At 43.1% G+C, this 22,274-nt stretch overlaps 1 protein-coding gene across 1 annotated transcript in view; it reads left to right on the plus strand.

Moving 5' to 3' along the window:
- map3k21 (mitogen-activated protein kinase kinase kinase 21) overlaps window positions 1-22,274 on the plus strand; it is a 30,257-nt gene that overhangs the window by 3,518 nt on the left and 4,465 nt on the right. The window contains exons 3-7 of the mRNA XM_083774676.1: window positions 10,579-10,759; window positions 12,872-13,020; window positions 14,475-14,650; window positions 19,771-20,011; window positions 20,690-20,812. Coding sequence (XP_083630802.1) covers window positions 10,579-10,759; window positions 12,872-13,020; window positions 14,475-14,650; window positions 19,771-20,011; window positions 20,690-20,812 — 870 coding nt within the window. The remainder of the gene's footprint in view (window positions 1-10,578; window positions 10,760-12,871; window positions 13,021-14,474; window positions 14,651-19,770; window positions 20,012-20,689; window positions 20,813-22,274) is intronic.

Here is a 22,274-nt window from a genome sequence, read left to right on the forward strand (position 1 = left end):
TTCCCAGCCCCCTCTCAACCCCCCTGCAATGTTGTTCAAACAAAGGCTCTGATTTAACGCACACGCACGCACACACACACACACACACACACGCACACGCACACGCACACAACACACACACACACACACACACACACACACACACACACACACACACACATATTCAGACCACATTATCAGGCCATGTGCTTTGACCAACCAAATGCTGACAAGAGTGGACAGAGTAGGTCATAGGCTAGAATGGTATAAAACGGATAAGAGTTGAGTGTAGGCCTACTTACAGAAAGATTAGAGATGATTCTCTTGAGTGGTTGTCTGGGGAGTGACATGAATCTATTGTGCAATGAGATTCATATTATGGGGTCCTGCTGCCTTAGTTTGAAGAAATGCAGACTTATATAGTGTACTCCATTGGTCTTTTCCCAATTCCTTGCAATCTGTTGGACCTTTTAAATCAACCTGGCCAGGTGAACAGTCCTACATCTTTGTAGTTGTTTGTAACAGTGAAGCCAGGTCTGCCTAGCAGGCTTTAGTAATTTACTAGTCTGAATTATGGATGAACGTACCTTGTTGAAGAACTGAGTGTGAGTCATGTATCTACTCTTTTACTCTACCACTACTCTGTGTGTGTGTGTGTGTGTGTCTGTGTGTGTGTGTGTGTGTGTGTGTGTGTGTGTGTGTGTGAGTGAAACATGAGTCTTACCACAGTATCTCTTCCTCTGTAGCCACTGATCTATCGTATCAGCCTGGGGCCACTTGGAAAGTGGATCTGATGCTATGCTGTCTGTTTATCTGCGGTTGTAAGTGTTCATTCGTACTTATTAGCAGATCTACAAGCTCACAAGGTGTCACAGTGCAATAGCTTGTGAGCTATTTGGGTATTTGTGGTGTGCAACACCAACGCAAAACTAAGTATACATCAAGCTTAAGTGAGAGAATGTGTGCAATGCATACACATGCTTCAGCCCTGCACTGATTATCAGATTGAGACATTTTAATGGGAGTCCCCAGAACATATCTCAAACAATCTGAGGGCTTATTATCATTATCACGTAGCCTATAATATAACAGTATAACGTTAAAGAGATGATGTGTACACAAAAATGCACATTTTGGTATGTGCCTACATGTGCCTTAATTGTAAGAGGTAAGATGGTGCTGGTTTTGTCAACAAGATTATCATCAAATAACACAACAAAATTATACTTATTGGACCAGAAAATTAGCATAGGCAATTAGACATAATCTGCCAAAGTTTCCTTTGGCTTAAAATTGAAATATTTCCAATACCATCACGATATAACTGAACTTGCTGTAAAGTACTTCATATAACTATATTTTCAACCTTTTTCATGTCAAGGTCCATTATTTATTTGGCATTTGAGCCACGGAGCACGGACCACCATTTGATGAAATTTAGACAGATTCTCAGACACAACACTTTATTATGTATATAATATAATATATATTATATAAATATATATTATTATATTTTGTTGTCGTTGGTTAAGCGTTTGTCCACAATTCCATGCTGTATTGATGTTGGTTGGTACCTTGGGAGAGATAACAGTCAATCGTTGACCTGTTGACCTGTTGACTTCTACATTCTCTAATTGTATACTTCTTGTAAATAAGTAATGCAGATGTTTAACAATATAATTTAACTCTTGAGAGCGTAAAATGATGGGGGTCCATTTGGTCATTTAGCTGGGGACCACCTGGAACTTCCTCGGGGACAGGGACCACTGGTTGAGCACCACTGTTATATGATATAGGGACTGCATAGCTGAATGGTGAGAGCCGGCACGGCGTGGCGACTTGCTCACTCGGCAGTGCCTCTCGTGGCTCATCCTAGGGGAAATATTATTAGCCCTATAGTGACCTTGAGCAAGACACAGAACTCCTTTCTGCTCCTGCTGTGCAGGTTGATTGGTTTTGCATGGTTTCCTTCACCACGGTGTGTGTGTGTGTGTGGATGGATGCATTTTATAAAGGGATTTGGATAAAGGTGGTATATAAACATTTGCCATTTTTACCACTAATTATTGGCCATGTGAAGAGATAAGATTTAACTGCTGTTAAACCCTAATTTATACTTCATTCATTCATTGTAGATCAGTGTTGCTCATTGAATTCTGAACATTGAAATCTGTTTGTATTTGGAAAGCACAAAGGCTTAAGGCTGTTCAAGCAATTTAGCAAATCAGTTGTCTGCTAAGACACACAGAGTCACTGTGTTTGTCCTGCCACTTCATTGTGACCAGATGATATAGACTTTGATAGGAGACTGGAGAAGGGGGAATTTAAAATGTATGGGGGAGGTAAGATGATTCGTGATTGAGCGTCTTCTCAGCAATAGAATTAACTTCCGAATCCTCACTGCAGCCATACAGGAAATATAGGAAAACTTGTCTGTCGACTGCGACGTTAAGATGGAAACATTTGTGGTGTTCTCTTATGGCATTTGCTCTCTATTGTGATTACATTGGAGGCTCGAACTGCTAGCCAACAATTAAAAATTTGATCCTTAACAAGCATGCAACGCTGCGACACATTTCAAGGTGAGTCAGTAGTTGATCGCAACAGAGCAATACATAGTTGTAGACGGTCGATGTGTGATTGTCTCATTGGCCATCAGTCTGAACATCTGTATTCACTATATAGGGCCTTATCTAAACAATGAATGAAGTGTTTACTTTGGGCTAAAGCAATGCGTTCACAGAGACTCCCCCTTCTCAATCAAACGCAAGCACACACCACACCCTGCAGTGTGAAATTTAGTTTCCCCTGCAAAACCATTGCCACTTAACAGAAGTCTCCACCAGTGCACATTGTCATTATCTGTATCCAGGACGTAAAAACAAATTAAGAGAGTAAACTTTCTTCCAGTGTATATACATATAATGTCATCTGAATGCACCCTATCCCCTGGTTACAGTACTACACTTTACCTTCCAAGGGCAAATCAGGACACTCAACACTTGCACTCATGGTTCCGGCAGACACCTAACATCCTCCAACCTTCACTCAGCCATTTGGTCTGACGTTTATCAATTTTGCCGTGTACACAAGCTCCACACAGACAAACATGCAGCTATTTGATCAATGATTAGCTAGTAAAGTAATATGTTGGAAGTCAGCGAGATTTGTCCAATGTCTTTTGTGCTTTCCCCCTAATCTGTAAAATCCTGGCCCGCGGGGAGGAATGTTACTAATGAGGGATAAAAGCTTAACATACGTTTGCACAATGGACTGGTCAAGCAGCGGTTGCTAGGCTACTGTGGCCAGAAGAATGGCCAGGACTCGGAGGGTCTCAAAGCCCTCGTTTTGTTTTGTCCCGTTCATATTTAATCTGCTGGAGGGCTGCGCTACTCTTTTATTGCCACAAACCAAGGGGGATTCCCTGCTTCCTTCATTATTTCACTCCTTCCTCACCTTCCCTCCATTGTCCCCCTCCGGGCTACTCCTCAGAAGGATCTTTCTTTCTTCCTTTTCTTTCTTCACTTCGACTCTCTTTCCATATGTGGTTTCTGCTGACACACCTCTTGATTATTTAACTCACTTTTCCCTCTCCGTTTCCTTCCCTCATTTATTCACTCATTCACTCCATCCATTCATCCTTACCCCCCACCTTTCCCGCTCCCAATAATTCATTCCATCTTTGGGCCTTTTGGGAAGGCGTGGCAAGAGTTTGTTTACACAGTTCCAGATAAGGACAAGCTAAACCACACTGAAACTTGTCCCCGTGCCAGCACGAGTGGCCCACATTAAATTTTAGTTTCAGGTTATGATGGATCAAACGATAGAAGGAATGCCCGGTATGTGTACCCTCGGCTCTAGAATGCCTGGCAGTTGTGTTGAAACCGACATGAAGCGTGCGTAGCTGCATTCTCCCCTGTATCGGTACAAAGCTATTGTTAGACCACATCTCTCTGTTTCATTGACCCTCCTTTCCCTTTCTGTTCCTCTTCCTCTGTCTATTTCTGCACCCCCCACCCTCCCACCCCCACTTGCTATGGAGTATGGACGGGCATAAATATCACAGGGTGGGGGGGCACTTTTCTCTGGCTACGCCTCAGTCACCCTTAGTGACACACAGACAGTTACTGCCTGTCTTTCTCTGACGAGAGAATGGAGAGAATGGGCAGAGGGGAGAGAGGAGGAGTGTGAGATGCTTTCACTGTGTTTTTTATGACCTCTCCCTGACTGCACCTATTGTTGGCCGAGAGGAACGAAAAGGAAAATGGCCAAACAGCTGAGAAGGGCAGCCTCCCGAGTCCACCAATCAGCATCCTTGGTATCCACCTTCAGTCGAGAGTGGCACACCAGGAGGTGCAAGACATCCACCACTAATATTTGTTACAACATTCTAATTAGCCTGGTTACAGATAAAGTTGAGCTTAGACACAGAGGTGAACTCAATGCGGCTGAGAACAAAGCGTGAGTGGCCCAGAGAGATATGTCCTTGATGGATGGGGGTGTTTCTGGACGTTTGCCCTGATCCTGTTCCCACCACTCAGACCAGCCTTACCCCAGGGGCACACTCATTTCAAACCAGGGACGATGGACTTGAAAGAGAATCTTTCAAACTTGTCTCTCTCATGCTTAGTCCAGGAATCCCACTTGCGCAAAACAAGTGTGGGAGAGTGAGTGACTGTGCAATATTTATATACTGTTGTATTTGTATCCACACAGAGTATACATTTTACAAGTTAGTTTTTAGCCACTTAAAAACTAAATAAAAAATAATAAGCTGGGAGACATATTATGTTTTCGTTCCTGTCAAACTTTGCATGCACAGATTGCATACTCCTATTAGTCTAAGAAAGACTTGCTTCTCCATCTCTTTGTTCCGTCTCAATTTCTCTTCCACCTTCCCCAATGTGTTTGTCAGTCTCTGGTCACTCGCTGCGTGCGTGCGCACACACACACACACACACACACACACACACACACACACACACACACACACACACACACACACACACACACACACACACACACACAGCTGTGCTACAAAATGTGCAGAGTCTTAAGTGGAGAAGAAAGAGTACAAGAATAGAGCATTGAGACAGATGAGAGAGCCACCAGGAAGATACTGTGAGTAGAAAGTGAAAGACGGCACAATTCAGAGAATCACTTCAATCAGAGCAAAGCGTCAAAATGTAATCTGGGACAGATATTGACCTTTTACTTAAACTCACAAGTAGTATCCCCCCTAAGGGAAAATCCCCCCCCCCCCCCCCCCCCCCATGACATGCGTTGCAGCAAAGCTTTCTCTAGCAGGCAACAAGATAATGAAGCAGCCTTCTAAATACTTAAAAATGTAACTATGTGGGTTTATTACCGCCACCGCTCACCTGGGACGCATGTTTGTTCCAGGTGGGCAAGGCATTGCCATTAGCGTTTGCACACTTTTCACGTTTCAATCTTAGAATGGGGGATGACTAGGACCTACTACTTTGAGGTCTCTGCGTCTGATCTGCTGATGGTTCCACCCCCAACACTGGGGATCTGCCTGAAGCTCTTCTCCAGAAGTAGGAGGAGAGAGATGTCTGACTGGGTGGAGGCTGCCCTTGAGCCATGACCATATCCTATTCCTTATCACTGTCATTTCACTTTTCATCATTCAACAAGATGGATTGGGATCATACTCAAGCCTATTCTATCTGAGTAACTTAGCAATCACTTACGTACATGAATACTATTGATATCATCTATTCTCAGAAATGTGTTTAAAGGAGGGGTTGCCAGCTTGGGTTGTACTATTGGAGGAGGTTTTATGTTGGTCATTTAGCAATGCACACGGCACAAAAAATAGTTTTGTATGTCTTATGCTCTCAATTTAGTAAAAGGCCAAATCTCTATGTCTCGCAGTCATTTTATTATTTTGAAATTTGAACAGTAGAGGCCAGTTTTTCTTCAGGCCATGGCTCATGCTACTGTGCCACATAGCTCCACAACATGCGGACAGTGCTTCTGTTCCAATAGACATACGATGCAGGGACTAGTCTGCAGCGGAAGAATGGCTTTGATTTTGACTTGTGGATTGGGCCTGTTCGAGAATGCCAAGGCTTTATTGGGTGCCATCATGCTAACCCCTCTTTTGGATCGTGAACTGTGGGCTGACATTCTGCAACACCAGCCACCATAGACCATAATATTACCATGGCAAGATGCCTGATCAAGCATTCAGCTGCCATAGAATCACGTTACTCAGCAACAGTGGTGGAGTGGGGCTGTGGCACACTGATGGTCACCCGTGGAATGCAATCTCCAAACTATGGCTCTGCTTTAAAGATGATACAGTATAACGTCGGCACTGAATCATGCAGACGAGATACGGACCCTTTATGTAAAATTCTAGAAGGCTCTCTTTGAAGTATCACAGAGCAAGACAATAAAGAAAATGCCATTTGGCATTTTGATACCGTCCCGCTAGTCAAATGAGGCGGGTCATCCCAGAATAGCTATTCATCACGGTGGTGTAACGATCCTACAACAGGTCATTGTAAAGCTACAGAGCCTGCTTGGAGGAATCTATGGAATCAGAGAGAGAAGACACAACAACAGGAGCTAGCTGTATATCACTGCTCTAGTGGAACCTGTTTTTTGTAATGGAATGCCTATTGTTGGATCTCGGGCAGAGGATCCCCTTAGTGCCCCCAGGCCTAGTAGTGGCACCAATAATGGCTGTTAGTTGAGGCCCATAGGAGTCACTGGTTAATGTATGAAATATGTCCAGATATGTATACTCTGAAAGATTAAACTTCTCTGAAACCCTCCCCCCCCCCCCCCCTCCTCAAAGAGCTCTTTGAAATTAGAAAGTAATGTTTTGTTTGTTTTTTGTACATCTATATATTTACAATAGATATAGCATATATTCGGTAGGCCAAGTAATAGACGCAGAGTATGCGGAAGTGCCGTTTACGCCTGTGCTTTGTGGCCGTGGTACGTGACGTCACTGACATCACCTCTGCGTTTTCAACCTAGCTTTGTGGGTGTTTTCGCAGTTTCCCTTTCTGTGATGTGATGGACCGATTACAGAGCGCCAAAGATACATCCATGTCTTTTTTTTTTTAATATATATTTTTATCCCACGATTTTGTAACCCATTTTTCACCCCTGTGTCAATCATCTAATGTGATCCTGGGCTCTACACACCCTCCGCCAACCTGGGGAGAGCAACGGACTTATATCATGCTTCCTTCATGCTTGAGTGTCCAAGTTGCTCCTTTACACCTGACAGGGGGGAGTTTCCCTGGTTGGACGTAGCGCGTGGAAGGAACACGTTATTCCAACCAGTTCCTTTCCCCTCCATCAGGCGCCCCGGCTGGCCAGGGGGAGGCAGTTTAGAGACCAGGATTACTGCATGTTTTTGTGAGGGACACGTAGGGGACACGGGGAGAACATGCAAACTCCACACAGAAAGGGCCTTTCGCCAACCCAGATACATCCATGTCTGCCTTCGTTCTGTCAGTACAACTAGTTTGTACAGGTTCCTGTACAAACTAGTCAAGGTCTCTCAACCCATCCCCCCAGCTCCCTAGCTCTTTATACCCCCCAAAGTCTTCCTCTGGCTGTCCTCCCACTCAACTCCTCATCCTTTCCCCTGTGTGTGTGTGTGTGTGTGTGTGTGTGTGTGTGTGTGTGTGTGTGTGTGTGTGTGTGTGTGTGTGTGTGTGTGTGTGTGTGTGTGTGTGGGTGTGGGTGTGGGTGTGGGTGTGGGTGTGGGTGTGTGGGTGTGGGTGGGTGGCAGTGGTGCTTAAAGGTCTAGTCAGATGGTACTTTATCTGCAGTAAGCCAGCAACAACAACACACAGCGCTGAACCCAGCTATGGCTATAAGCGTCTGTATGAATGTGATTTGAGACTGAAAGTGCCTGTTGTGTGTGTGTTGGCACGTTCCGGTAAATCCAAGGTCAGTGATATGCCCTTTGAGACCACAGAAACACGCGCGCATGAGCACACCTGCACGCACAGACTTCAATCGGCTCCCGCTGGAGTTTGATAGCTGGAGATCTCATCAGTCATAACCACCAAGAGGAGTAACACACACATGGTTTTTCTTTAAGAGGATATAAAACATGTTTCATGGGTTAGAGTTTGGGTTGAATTTGTTTTGATCCAAGAACACCTCAATGTGTTTGCGTGAGTGTTGTCCTCACGCAAAGTGTAACTCTATCAGCACACACATTGTTTCTGCTTTGAAGCCGCTGCACAAAGCAAGTGCTCCGTACCATAGTCCTGTGGCGTTCCTGAGCCTGCGTGAAGCCAAGGACCTTTCCCATGGGAATATCTGACACCTCTACTTTTAATACAGTTCCCACTTTAAGGCAAATGCGGTGATTTGATGTGGCATGCAAAACAAACCCAGGTGACACTCACCAGATATACTGTGTACAGTACAGTATGTTCACTTAACACTAACTGGAATATCTTCGGGAGAGTTTAGGTGGAAGCCGTCCTCTGATATGTTACAGAATATGATTTTGTGATATAATATTAATAGTTATTTCATATTAACTATTAGGTTACACCTTGGTAAACCCATAAGTGGCCTAAAGTGCAATACTGAACATAGATGGCTTATGCTTGGCTTCATCTCTGAAAATGTCTTTAGTTTCAAGGCATGCATCTATTTTAACATTTTGAATTCGCCATGACTTTGTCTTGTAGATGTCTGATCTAGTATCTATTCAGATGATAAAAAAAACATGTGCATATATTTATTTACTCGTGGTTATAAAAAAAAAGGCATGAAAACAAGTCTCTTTGACAGCCAGCCTTTTTTTTATCTCTATGGAGTTAGCTTCAGCCGGTAGAATTTGAGGTTGTATTCTAGCTGGATGCAAACTTCAAGGGTGTTATGACAGGCTGCGCCAAGAGTTGATTAATTTCAATAAAAAACGAATAAAGCCCCAAAAGGGGTCGATGGCTGTGAACGGTAATGAAACCATTAGCCCCTATAGGGGCCAATGGCTGTCAAGGAGGTATGTCCTCCATCTGTTTAGTTACTTAGACTTTAGTTTTTACTTAATTTATTATATAAGACGGAACAATCTTTCTTAATCTGGAATTGTTCCAATATTTAACCTAAATTATTTTCCATCTATTGTGAGGAGGTGTTTCAGTCAGTGTTTTTCATGTATGCTGACACAGAATATGTCAGGTTTTTACATGTCAGCAAAGTTCCCCTTTTTAATGTCTGATCTAATACCACAGGCTACAACGAGGTTCACTGAATCCTGTCAAACAGGAAAATATTAGCCACTTATTAGATTCCTATAATCTTTCATATTTCGCCCTCCTTGGGGTAATTGTGACAAATGAAAGTATTACAATAATATATCGGCCATACTAGGCGGAAGGTTCCTATAACGGCAGTGGGTGCAGCCACGCATATTTGCGCTGCGGCTGGCTGCTATTAGCTCTTAAAAGAGCCGTTGTGTTGTGTTATTATTTTGCCAGTGGGTTCTTCTGCTCCTGTGCACCCCCGGAGTTGACGCCACTGGGCCATAGCATGACCCATACTAGATGTCTTATTGTTCTACTAGTCCAGGATTCAGTGAATATGCAACCCATCTACCAGTCCCATATCCGAGGAATGTGATGTGCTGCCTCGGACATTCTGAATCTCCAGCACCTCCAGTTTTTTAATTGGCTTGTTAATCATGCCCACATCATGTCCGGCATACTACACAGCTTGTAGAATAGGTACGCTATTCGCATGAATAGTCACAATTGGAGCTCGTTGACACTTTCTCTGGGACCATAGGCATATATAATTTCATGAATCAAAGTGTGGCAAGATGTTCAACACTCACTCAAATTAAATATGTGAATTGTTTAGTGAAATTTGTTTTGAATATAATGACATTGTTTTTTACTGTGAAATAGTTTATAGTTTAATTTGACCTTTTGCTTCATCTTTTTGTTAACGTTCCATGCATGTGAAATATTAATGGAATGAAACCAAATGGAACCATAAGAGCCAATTTGGTTCCAATTGAGGATGAATAGATGGCCTAAATGGTCCGTAAATTAAATGAAAATACTTCACTTATGTAGTATGAATGTGCTGCACAAAGAAAACAGCAGGGTGCCATTTCTAAATTACATGAGGTCCCCATGTTTGAATAGGCTTTTAAGTCTCATAGCTCTTGTCAAAGCAGTACAGTGCATGCACTTAACTTGTGAAACCTACTATTTGGTGGATAGACTGAAATATTTTCTTTTAATCTTTTTTCTTTGCTTTTTCTTTCCTCTAGTAGTGTCTCTAGTATAGTGTAGATATAGTGTTACAGGGAGGTATGAAGGAGGAGTTTTACATCCTCAGGGGGTTTTGTAGAGCTGTCAGCCTCCTGTTTCTGCAGTTATAAATGACCCTCGCGCACCTGCCTGTTTGTCTCTTAACCCCTCATCCCACTATCCCTCTATTTCTTCTGCCTTCACCTCTCCCCTGATTGTCTCTTCCCTGCTTCACTCCATCCTTCCCATCTACCACCATCTCCTCGTTAACCCATCATTCCCCCTTTCCTCTGTTTCTCTCCTCTCACTTTCCTATTTCTCTCCCCAGTTTTGTTACTTGAAACGATTGAGAATGATGACATCGGCAGGAAGACATTGAAGATCACAGACTTTGGCCTGGCCAGGGAGTGGCACAAGACCACCAAGATGTCTGCCGCGGGCACCTACTCCTGGATGGCCCCTGAGGTCATCAAGTCCTCACTGTTCTCCAAGGGTAGCGACGTGTGGAGGTACCAGCATACAAAGCCCGTCATTTCACCAAGCCTCCATCAGTTCTGTGCTTCCTTTTCTTTTTCTCCACTCTCCTCATTCTTATTGTCTCTGCTCGGCCGAACGCATTGCGGACACTGTTTTCGGCCCTGTTCGTCCGTCCGTCCGTCTGTCTGTGTGCCCATCCGTCCGTGTGTCCGTCCTCCGTTCGGCTGTGTACAAGCTGATCTCCACCACCGTTGGCCCGATCGGCACGCACACTCTCTGGAAGCCAGAGCAGAACCTCTGCCTCACATTTTTCACATGGGCCGGTTATAGCGCCACCACGAGAAAAATCTAAATCTTGTCCCCTCCCGTCTCAATATTTGCCATTGACAATGAACGGAGAAATGACATCAGAATTCCGCTAAATATAACGTCAATTAAACATCAAATCATTAAACGCCATTGACATTTAATGGAATATTGTCATATGTAAACGAGCAAATCAGCCAACCAATCACAGGCAACAGGCATTCTGATTGGCCAGTATGATGATGCATGATGATGTATGATGATAAGAGCTGATATGACACCAAAACATTAAACGGCATTGACATTGAAGGTAAAACTTACGTCATATGTAAACGAGCAAATCGGCTAACTAATCACATGTTGGTGGGAGCGCTTGGCCAATAAGGGATCACCTTATGTACCTTATGTAGCAATGTCAAATGTCCGCTTACATAAATTGATGTACGATGACAAGAGCAGCCCTCATTTCACACGGGTGTGTTTATATTACTCCTACCGATTTTGTCCAAACCTCACTCAAATTCGTACATTATCTCTTTAGTCATGTGATCAAGATGTATCTGTCAGATTGTTTTTTTATTCTATTTTGATTGACTAAGATTGGCTTTCAAGGTTTTCTGGAAGGGCCTGTTTTGCACGACATGCTACAAGTACCGCTGGACCCGGTGGACCGATCCGCGGGAAACTTTAGTTTGCACGCACACTCCCAGTAGGCAGTGGTGTCATGCTTGTAGCACGCAGTACCACGGCGTACTCGCAGGTACGGCACGGTACGGTGCACGCGCGTGCACTCTAGAATGCGTCCCCAATTCCAGTGTCTGTTGGGCAGCCCAGCCTGAGTCAATGGAGCTCTTTCCCAGAATACTGAGGCTATAGGCTGCTGAAAAACGGAGGTGAGAAAATAAACAAAAATCGGCTCCTACGACTACACTAGCTGCCGACGCAACTCGTGCATATCAATGGTCCATGTGTGACATAGACTACTGTGTGTTGACACGTCAGAACCAGAAGGCTAGATTATCGTTGTAGCGCCAGATGTTAGCTAAACATTTTTTTTTGTTACTACAGTATACTACAAATGTGACATGTTTTTTCCCCCCCTGGATTCCTTGGACATGTCGGCTGAACCTAGTATCTATAAAGTATCTATACATGCACAGAATCTCTGCATGTGTGTCCAACAGAACAACCTCAAACTGTATGCGTGTGTCCTCATATGACCTGGGGCTGTGCAGTGATGAGTGGCAAATTGGTCGCACTAGCGGTTTCCAAGAACCAAAAAAAAAACACAAATCCGTCTGAGCCTGTGATCCACATGGGAGCCACACTGTTCTTAGTCTTGTTTCTTATACTGTATATTTTCTAAATCCTTCCCTTTCTTCCTTTTCTGAACTTATGTCACTTTTAAGACACAAGATGCTTCTCTGTGCTCTCTATTTCATATATGTTCATATACTGAACAGGTGATAACTGTGCTTTTAAAGGTATATTCAGTGATTTCACTCAAAGAACCTTAGGTTTCGTTTTTGGCTGTGGGACCCAGCCTTTCGTCCAATCAGGATAGAGAGTCAAAAACGAAACCTAAGGTTTTTTGACCCCCAGGGGTTAACTGGGGACAGGGAGGAACTCCTTATATGGCCAGCACACTCTATAGTAGGGAGGATTATCACAACAAAACAAAAAAATAAGTGAAATTGAAATTAAGTGAAATCACTGAATATACCTTTAACTGTTGCCAAGTAATCTAATATTCTAACTGATGATATTGGCAAGTAGATATTAGTTAATAAGTTATGTGTGTGTGTGTGTGTGTGTGTGTGTGCTCATTCCTTCTCCAGTTATGGTGTGTTGCTATGGGAGCTGTTGACAGGGGAAGTGCCATACCGTGGGATAGACGGCCTTGCCGTGGCCTATGGCGTGGCGGTCAACAAGCTGACACTGCCTATCCCGTCCACCTGCCCTGAACCCTTCGCCAAGCTCATGGAAGGTACACCCATAATGGATGCATCCTGCACATGGATTATACATGCAAGAGTTGATTACTTGCCAAATCGCGGAATCACCATGAAGCGCCATTGATTTGGACCAAAATAAAATATTCAGGAGACTTTTTTTTTAACGTTTTCTTTTATTTTTTTATCTGATAATATACACTGTATACCCATATAGGAGGCCTTTGTTATGTTTCACCAGTTTCAATTGAAACAGGCCTCCATCCTCAGGGGAGCTTATGAGCTCTAACTGACCGTCATTCAACCCCCCCGCCACCCATAGCCCTCTCTCACTCTCACTCACTCGCTGCCTTACTCTCTCCCACAATGTTAAGTTACACCCATTTCCTGTTAATAACCTGGGTATAATGTGCGGCATTGGGAGGTAAAGGGGAGACACTTTATTGAGAAGCGATGAGAGGTGTTGTTGTTGCATAATTGAAGAGAGGAATGGCTGCGAGCGATATTGAACATTCAAAACTATTACTATCAACAGAATAATTGTCATATGTATACTGTATATGGGGGCCTCATATTTGGTCATTGATATGGTTCATTTGTTAGAGGCAGTACGACATTTTGGTCCAGTGAGGGACTATGGAATTCTCTGCAGCAAGTTTAGTTTAGTAGTTTATCTAACAGTTGTGTGTGGAGGCAGTTTTACTGCTGGAACCAAGACGTGCTAAACCTTTTGTGGTCTAGTTTCTTATTGTCTCCACCAGCCGAAGGCATGGGGAGAGTATGTTTTGCACTCCGTCCGTCCGTCCGTCCGTGTGTCCGTGTGTCCGTGTGTCCGTCCGTCCGTGACCAGCTAATCTCAGCCACCGTTAACCCGGTCGATGCCAAATTTTGCACACACACTCCCTGGATGCCAACCATGAACCTCTGCCCCAAACTTTCCAGAACGGCCTGTTATAGCGCCACCAGGAGGCCGCTTTGTGCAAAACAAGTTTTTTCACAGTACACCTACAGATTTTGTCCAAACATCACGCAAATTAGTACACAGTCTCTCTAGAGCCATTCAACGAAACGGGTCTTTCAGATTTCTCAGACTCCATCCTGATTGGTTAAGATTGGCTTCCAAAGTTCACAGGAGTGCTCAGTTTCAAACAAAATGCTGCAAATCATGAACACATCGCGTGATTTCCCTGAAATTGTGCACGCACATTCCCACTAGGCCGAGGACGAAATGCCACATGAACAATTTCAACTCAGCCTCAAGGTGGCGCTATAACTGGCCCAAAAGTGTTTTTACCTCTAACTGCACGGATCTGTGGATAACCTGGTGGAGACCTGTGCCCAGAAGGGCACTTTTTCTAGTTTGGATACTTTGTTCAGTATGAGTGTATTTTCAATACCAAAACAGGAATTTTACTGGCCTGGACAGTTAAACAGCTGGAGCCAACATGTCTGTTTCTCTCTAAATGTTTGCTGTGTGCGTGCATTGCAGAATGCTGGGACCAGGATCCCCATGTGCGGCCATCGTTCGCCTGCATTCTGGAGCAGCTGTCGGCCATTGAGGAGGCAGTGATGGCCACCATGCCCCAGGACTCCTTCCACAGTATGCAGGACGACTGGCGTGTGGAGATCCAGGAGATGTTCGATGAGCTCAGGACCAAAGAGAAGGTAGACCATGGGGACAAGGTCACCCTCGCTCACATTTTTCACACACACACACACACACACACACACACACACACACACACACACACACACACACACACACACACACACACACACACACACACACGCACGTATGGAGCCAAACTCATCAACGCATTATTTTTGCTACATGTCCTCCTCACTACCGCACTGCTGTGTTTCGTTTTGTGGTGATGGAACATAGTAACTGGGCTCTACCACTTGGGGACGGCTTTGAGCGGCTTTACATTTTTAATTGGTTGCTTCCAGGGGGAGTCTAATCGCGGCCTCCAACAAAACGAGCCATTTAGCGTCAAGGCGCTTTCGCGCACTTCCCCTCGTTAAGATCGTAATCTGCTTCCTGTGCAGGTCTCCCGTCGCCGGCTTAAAGGGAGGGGTTAATTAATGTTTGGAGAAGGAGCGGGATCAGCACACTGATCTGGGCTGCTCAACGGTAGCACTGGATAACGGCCATGATGGGAGCTCTGTGGCTTTTGTTCCACCGTGTCCAGGTTAAAGGGAGATTTTGACTATTTAGCATTTTAGTTTCAATATTTTTACCCCATAATAATAATAATAATAATAATAAACTTTATTTGTATAGCACTTTTCATACATAAATGCAGCTCAAAGTGCTTCACAGGGCAGGACACAAAATTAAAATACAATAAAACACAAGTAGTTAAAATGATAGAACAATAGCAGAGAACAAAACCGAATATAAGAACATAAAATAAATAAAAACACAAAAAATAAAAATAAAACTCAACTAAAAGCAAGGGTGAAGAGGTGAGTCTTGAGTTGAGATTTAAAAATGTCTACAGAGGGTGCGTGTCTGAGCTCGAATGGAAGTTTATTCCAGGCTGTTGGGCCATAGAAGCAAAAAGCTACCTCACCATACCTTTTTGTGCACATTCTTTTAGGCACTCCAAGTAGGCCAGCATTGGAGGACCTGAGGGGGCGGCTAGGGACATATCTAGGTAGGCAGTCACGGAGGTACGGAGGTGCGAGACCATTGAGAGCTTTATAGACAAGTAACAGAATTCTAAAGTCATTTGCCACAAGGTGTGTGTGTGTGTGTGTGTGTGTGTGTGTGTGTGTGTGTGTGTGTGTGTGTGTGTGTGTGTGTGTGTGTGTGTGTGTGTGTGTGTGTGTGTGTGTGTGTGTGTGTGTGTGTGTGTAAGATGTCTGGGTAGTCCAACATTACTGCTACCACTCTGCCTTCTTGACTACAGAATAAGGAGAGCATATTTTCTGTACCAGTTCTTGATTGTTGTGCAAAGCATTAGCACTGCTTTATGAAATATTTTGTTGCAAATCATTGCAAACAACCATCGTATCATATTGTTAGGCATCCAATTCTTTCCACCACACAAATCCTATTCATCATTTATATAAAACTTGTGTGGATATGAAAATAACCTTACTTTGCTTTAAGCCTTAGCTAAAAGGTTTCTCACAGGTGATTTCATATGTTTTTCTTTGTAGAATTAGCCAAAAACATGACCGTATTTCCTGTAAACAGCCTGCAGTAATTTGTGTCTAGGTGGGTGGTTTAGGGGCTTTGCTTGTAAAGCCACTGCATGGAAGTCATCCAGTTAGGATTATTATTATGACTCTGCACAGAGCAATCATTGACAAGAGGTACAAAAAGGGGGGATAAATGGCTAAGCTCACGAGAAGATGGAACCATGTGCAGCTACTGTAACACTGAAAGAATGTTTATGCTGTAACTAATATAACACAGTTTGTATAGAAGGCATGAACTTGTGCGTACATGCCTTGTGCATGAAATGGCGCTTATTGGAAATTGTACATTATGCAGTATTCGATTGCCACCAAACTAATGAGAAGTCTCATCACCTGTCTGTCTATAACTCAACTAACTCATCTTAAATGTCCATCCAAGGAGTTTTCAGAGATGAGCTTACAGTATAACACTTGACTTGCTTTAGTTCTCACTGCCTGTAACCCTTAACTGTGCTGTGCATCAATCCAGACGTTTGTTTCTGTGGAGAGCTGGCACTCTAGCCCTGCATTAAGGTCTTATCTGTTAGCCCTGCATTAAAGGAGAATTCCATACAAAAGGCTTTCTTACCTTTCTTTGTAGTTGTTACGTCCCCATCAAAGAGGTCCAGGTGTTATTTTGTGCAAAAGCTCCTTATTGGCTATTTCCCCTACCATAAGCCCTAAATGAAATGCATTGAATTGAATGGGATGTATGGGGTGTTGTGCTAATTCGCTTATTTCCATCGCTCAAAATTATAATTTGTTTGTATATATCCTCTCTTCATAATGTAAATAATAACCCAAGCGGCACACTTTACTATGTATTTCGATGGAAATAAGCAAATTAGCACAACACCCCATACATCCCATTCAATTCAATGCAATTCATTTAGGGCTTATGGTAGGGGAAATAGCCAATAAGGAGCTTTTGCACAAAATAACACCTGGACCTCTTTGATGGGGATGTAACAACTACAAAGAAAGGTAAGAAAGCCTTTTAGTATGGAATTCTCCTTTAAGGTCTTATCTGTTAGCCCTGCATTAAGGTCTTATCTGTTAGCCCTGCTTAAAGGTCTTATCTGTTTGACACATCAGACCTCACAGGAGCGAAAGTTGTTCTTCCCTTCTTTTATCAATTTAGTCCTGTTCTTTTTCTCGGACCTGTGTGCATTAAACTCGTAACCCTCTATAAATTGTATAGAGTTTGATTTGTACTTGGTCTGCTCTCTTCTCCCTCTACACACCACATCTACACGCTCGTTGCCGGCTTGTAGAGCTGCTATCTTTGCTGAATGTTTGCCTCTCCAGAATAGGGATGCTTCGCCCATGATGATTATAAAAACATTTAGTCTCTGGTATACTGTACTCTTGCTGTGTACTGTACTCTTACTGTACTCTTAATGTGATGATAAGAGCGCCCCTCACTTCACACTGTGTGTGTGTGCGTCACACACACATCCCCAGACTACGAGCCATTCAGCGTAAGTCACTTCAGATACCACTCTGACTCTACTCGTTGATTATGTATTCTTTACTTTGTATACTTTGCATACTTTGTATTTTAGATGTGTGTGACATACTGTACACCATGTATGTTTGTGTTAGGCAACTTTTGCGTCTGTATTCTGAACATTGTTGACTTGGCCTCAAACATGATCCCTCATTGTTCTTTGGAGGTTCAATATGGGTTGTAAGAAAATATGGGTATCTAGAGTGAACTTTAACCCAGGGGTTCCCAAACGTTTCACCTCAAGACCCAAAAGATACATTTGGTGTCTCCCTGGAACAATGATTTTGTGTGTGTGTGTGTGTGTGTGTGTGTGTGTTAAGGCTGTCCCCAAACATTCAAGGTTCGAATGTTCGCTCGTTAGGGTTGGCACTCGAATCTTAATTAATGGGTTTGAACCATTCGTTTTTTTTTTTTTTTTTTTTTTATAAAAATAAATATTATTATATATATTTTTTTTTTATTAATTCGAAAATATATCTCGGCGAGAAGGTGATACGAGCATGTCAAAAAAAGTAAGTTTCTAGTGTATTCCTGTCAGAAGTTATGTCTATCTCCCTTGTTGTGCTGTCCCTCTCCTTGACCAACAAGCCAATCACACAACAGACAAAATTATTTTCCTTCTCTTATTCGCGCTGCTTGCGTTCCCTTCTCTGACTCTGCCTCAGTCAGGTTTACACACACACACACACACACTGTGTGTGTGTGTGTGTGTGTGTGTGTGTGTGTGTGTGTGTGTGTGGATGCAGGGTGTGGTGGGACGGGACGCGTCACGCGAGTGACCTGGTTTGTGGTGTGTGTGTGTCTGTCTGTCTGTGCTGGCCAGAGGATGCAGTGTGTGATGCGACGGAACACGTGTCACATGGTGGGGTCGGAGCCAATTGAAAGACGTATGTGTGAAGAGCGCAGAGACGTGTATGAAGCAGTATAGCCAATCAGAGGGCTCAGAAGAGGGCACACGCTGTTCCGTGTGCCGTGTTCGCACCAACTTCTTAATTGTACTTTAGAGAGGATGGATATAAATTAGTAAACAGTGATTCTCTGGCAAATACACAGACATTATATTTGAACACATACCTTGACATGAACATGAGAATACACACATTTATCGATAGACCTATTGACATATTGAATGGAAACATAATTAAACAACTCTTTTTATTTTTTTCTTAAAATTGCTAAATACAACGCAATACAAAGTACTTAGTATTGATACAATCGATTATTTGCATTGCAAAACGATTCAATACTGATTATTTGCATTGCAAAATGATTCAATACTGAATATTTGCATTGCAAAACTATAAGATATGATACAAAGTCAATGTTGCTGTTTACATTTGGATATACTTTGATTCTTACTATATTGTTATACCCCTACACTAATCCTAATCCTATCTCTTTGTCAATCCAGGAGTATAGTGTTCCAGAGAACAGGAACTCGAACACTTTATACAGCAGCATACTGTAGTGTTAGTTGAGTCGAGTCGAGTCGAGTCGAGTGTTAATTTAACGCTGTACACCCAGTGACATTTGTACAGGCGGCCATAGCTGCTTAGTGGGTTGAGCGGCCAACTGGATTTGCCTCGCGGCCACCGACAATCTGTATCTCAATCCCTGACTAATATGCTTAATTTTTCATTTTCACAACTGTGAACACCTCTCAGACTTCTTGCTACGTAACTGCAGTTAGGGTGGGGTTTTTTACAATACTCTCTTAACCCATTCTGACCGGGCACCCATTTTGGTGTCGGCATCATGTTATGCTTTAGCTATTGAAAAATAGCAGATCTACAAGCTCATATCGCGCCACCGAGTGGCGCGATACGAGCTTGTAGGTCTGCTATTTTTGAAAAATCGAAGACACTTTTAGAATCTGATCTCAGGTCAGAATGGGTTAATAATGAAACTGTCAGAATGTAATAGACATTTTTAGAATCTGATCTCAGGTCAGAATGGGTTAATCGCACACTGGATCTAAACATTGGCGGGCAGATGATATTCAACGACTCAAGATCTTTGCATCGGAAAGCACACGACGAAACACAGTCAAATTCCCATGCTCACCTGCTTCTCTCCACTCACCCAGGAGCTGCGTTCCAGAGAGGAGGAGCTGACGCGGTCGGCGCTGCAGCAGAAGTCTCAGAAGGAGCTGCTGAAGCTCCGGGAGCAGCAGCTGGCCGAGCGGGAGATCAACGTGCTGGAGAGAGAGCTCAACATCCTCATCTTCCAGCTCAACAAGGACAAGCCCAACGTCAAGAAGAGGAAGGGCAAATTCAAGCGCTCACGCCTCAAGCTCAAGGACGGCAACCGCATCAGCCTGCCCTCCGGTTAGTCGGGCCGCGTGTTGGGAGTCCTCCAAAATGTGTTATTTTGTTGGCCCCCTTTTTGAATAAAGAAGCTTTACCTGAGGCCAATTCTAAAAATAAATATGGCTTCTAAATCCTAACAGTTTTCTGAAAAACCTATGTTTCTCTGTCAGTGGTGCTCAACCTTTTTCATGTCAAGGACCCCCAGAATTATCTGTATTTGGTTTATATTTTCAGATGGGGGGGGTCCGCACCCCCCCATCTGAAATTATGTTGTTCCAGGGACCCCTCCAGAAGTAAAGTTTTCTTTTTTTTCAAAGATTTGTGCCACATTTTCACGACTTTTCCATATAGCTAAAGTATGCTTAAAACACCAAAAAGGGTTACCGTACTGAATTGGTTAACATGAATTTATCGAGTATTTCGGAAGCTGCTATCGCAGGACAAACATTAAGTAATTTGCTGTTGAGTTGAGCAACCCAAAAGGGTCATGCGATTACTTATTATAAATCAGCCATAATAACACCTTTTAGGGGTCAGTGTGTGATAATTCACTGGAAGGGCGTACATTACTGGGAGTGCAATATTTGCATTGTAAACGTGAGCATACAGTATTGTAAACGTGAGCATACAGTATAGAGGATTAGAGTTGGCGTTGTTTTTTTCTAACTGCAATGTACATGTGCTTGTATATTGTAGACTTCCAACATAAGATAACAGTGCAGGCGTCCCCCTCCATGGACAAGAGGCGGAGCCTTCACAGCACTAGCTCCTCCCCTCCCAGTAGCCCAACGCCCATCCCCAGACTGCGAGCCATTCAGCGTAAGTCACTTCAGATACCACTCTGACGCTACTCGTTGATTATGTATTCTTTACTTGAACTATACTTTGTATTTTGTGTGTGACATACTGTACACCATGTGTGTTTGTGTTAGGCGACTTTTGCGTCTGTAATGTACTGAACATTGTTGACCTCAAACATGATCCCTCATTGTTCTTTTTTATATTGTCAAATAGTTCCATTATAGAATTGACAAATGTTTGTGGAGGTTTATGGAACCATTTGGTTGTAAGAAAATATGGGTATCTAGAGTGAACTTTAACCCAGGGGTTCCCAAACATTTCACTTCAAGACCCAAAAGATATACATTTGGTGTCTCCCTGGAACAATGATTTTCCACTATTTCTTTAAAATCTTTTTAAATGTATGGATTACACATTTTTATTTCACATTTTTTACTTTTTTCTTTAGTTCTGACAAATCGTATTTTTTGACATATATACAGTGTATATAATATACAGTATATATTTTTAGGAAACTTAAAAGAAGGGATATTTACTCAACGACCGCTAAAAATTGTTCCGTGACCTAGAGATGGGTCCCAACCCATATGGCTGTAGCCTGTAAGCTGTGGCATGTACACATGTACACCGTGCACGTCGTACAACATGTATGTTTCCTCTCCTCAGTGACGTCCCACATACAGAGGGACAGTTTGTATGTTTACCAACAGGATGTGGATCTCACCAGCGAGGTTACGGCCCACTGTGGGTTCAGGAACAAAGGCAAGCTTCTGGCTACTCGGACGCAAGTGTGGGTGTGGCCACGATGTTTGCCGTGGGCTCTCTGGCTAATGGCATCGACTGTTTGGCGTGTGATGGTTGACTAACTCCTTAGCCAATCAATGAGAAGGATTCCGGGTGCTCACTGCCTAAATCGTTCATGGCAGAGTGTGTGTGTGTGTCTGTCTGTCTGTGCGTTTGTGTTGATTGGAGAGTTTTTCCTAAAGTGTGGATTCTAACTGCTTTGTGTGGTGATGGCTACATAATTTTTTTTCTCACATGATTTGCATTAAGTCTGAAATTATTTGCTGTCCCTAACTTCCCATCACAGTTTCTTTTGAAGCTCCAGGTTTAAGCTGTGGCGTGTTTAACAGGATAATAATGCAGGTTCTGGCTACCGACCTGGGTCAGAGGTCCGTTTCAAATCATTTGAAATCACAGTTACCTTACAATTTATAACCTTTGCTGAAAACGATAACTTCACGATAACTCATAAAACGTACTGTACATACAAAAGACAAATGAAAACTTTGAGCATTCTGGACAGACATACAAACACAAAATTATTACAAAACATAACTGCATCAAGTTTTTTTGACCCTGGTCTGTCGATGATGGAACCTGGTAGTACTGGCAGTACTATCATAACACCACAAATGTGTTTTAACTACTGGTTGAAAATGTAACTTTGCGTATCGAGATTACCTAAATGAATGAATGA

The sequence above is a fragment of the Protomyctophum parallelum genome, assembly GCF_964188405.1.
Source record: "Protomyctophum parallelum genome assembly, chromosome: 10".
In the NCBI taxonomy this organism is placed as follows: Eukaryota; Metazoa; Chordata; class Actinopteri; order Myctophiformes; family Myctophidae; genus Protomyctophum; species Protomyctophum parallelum.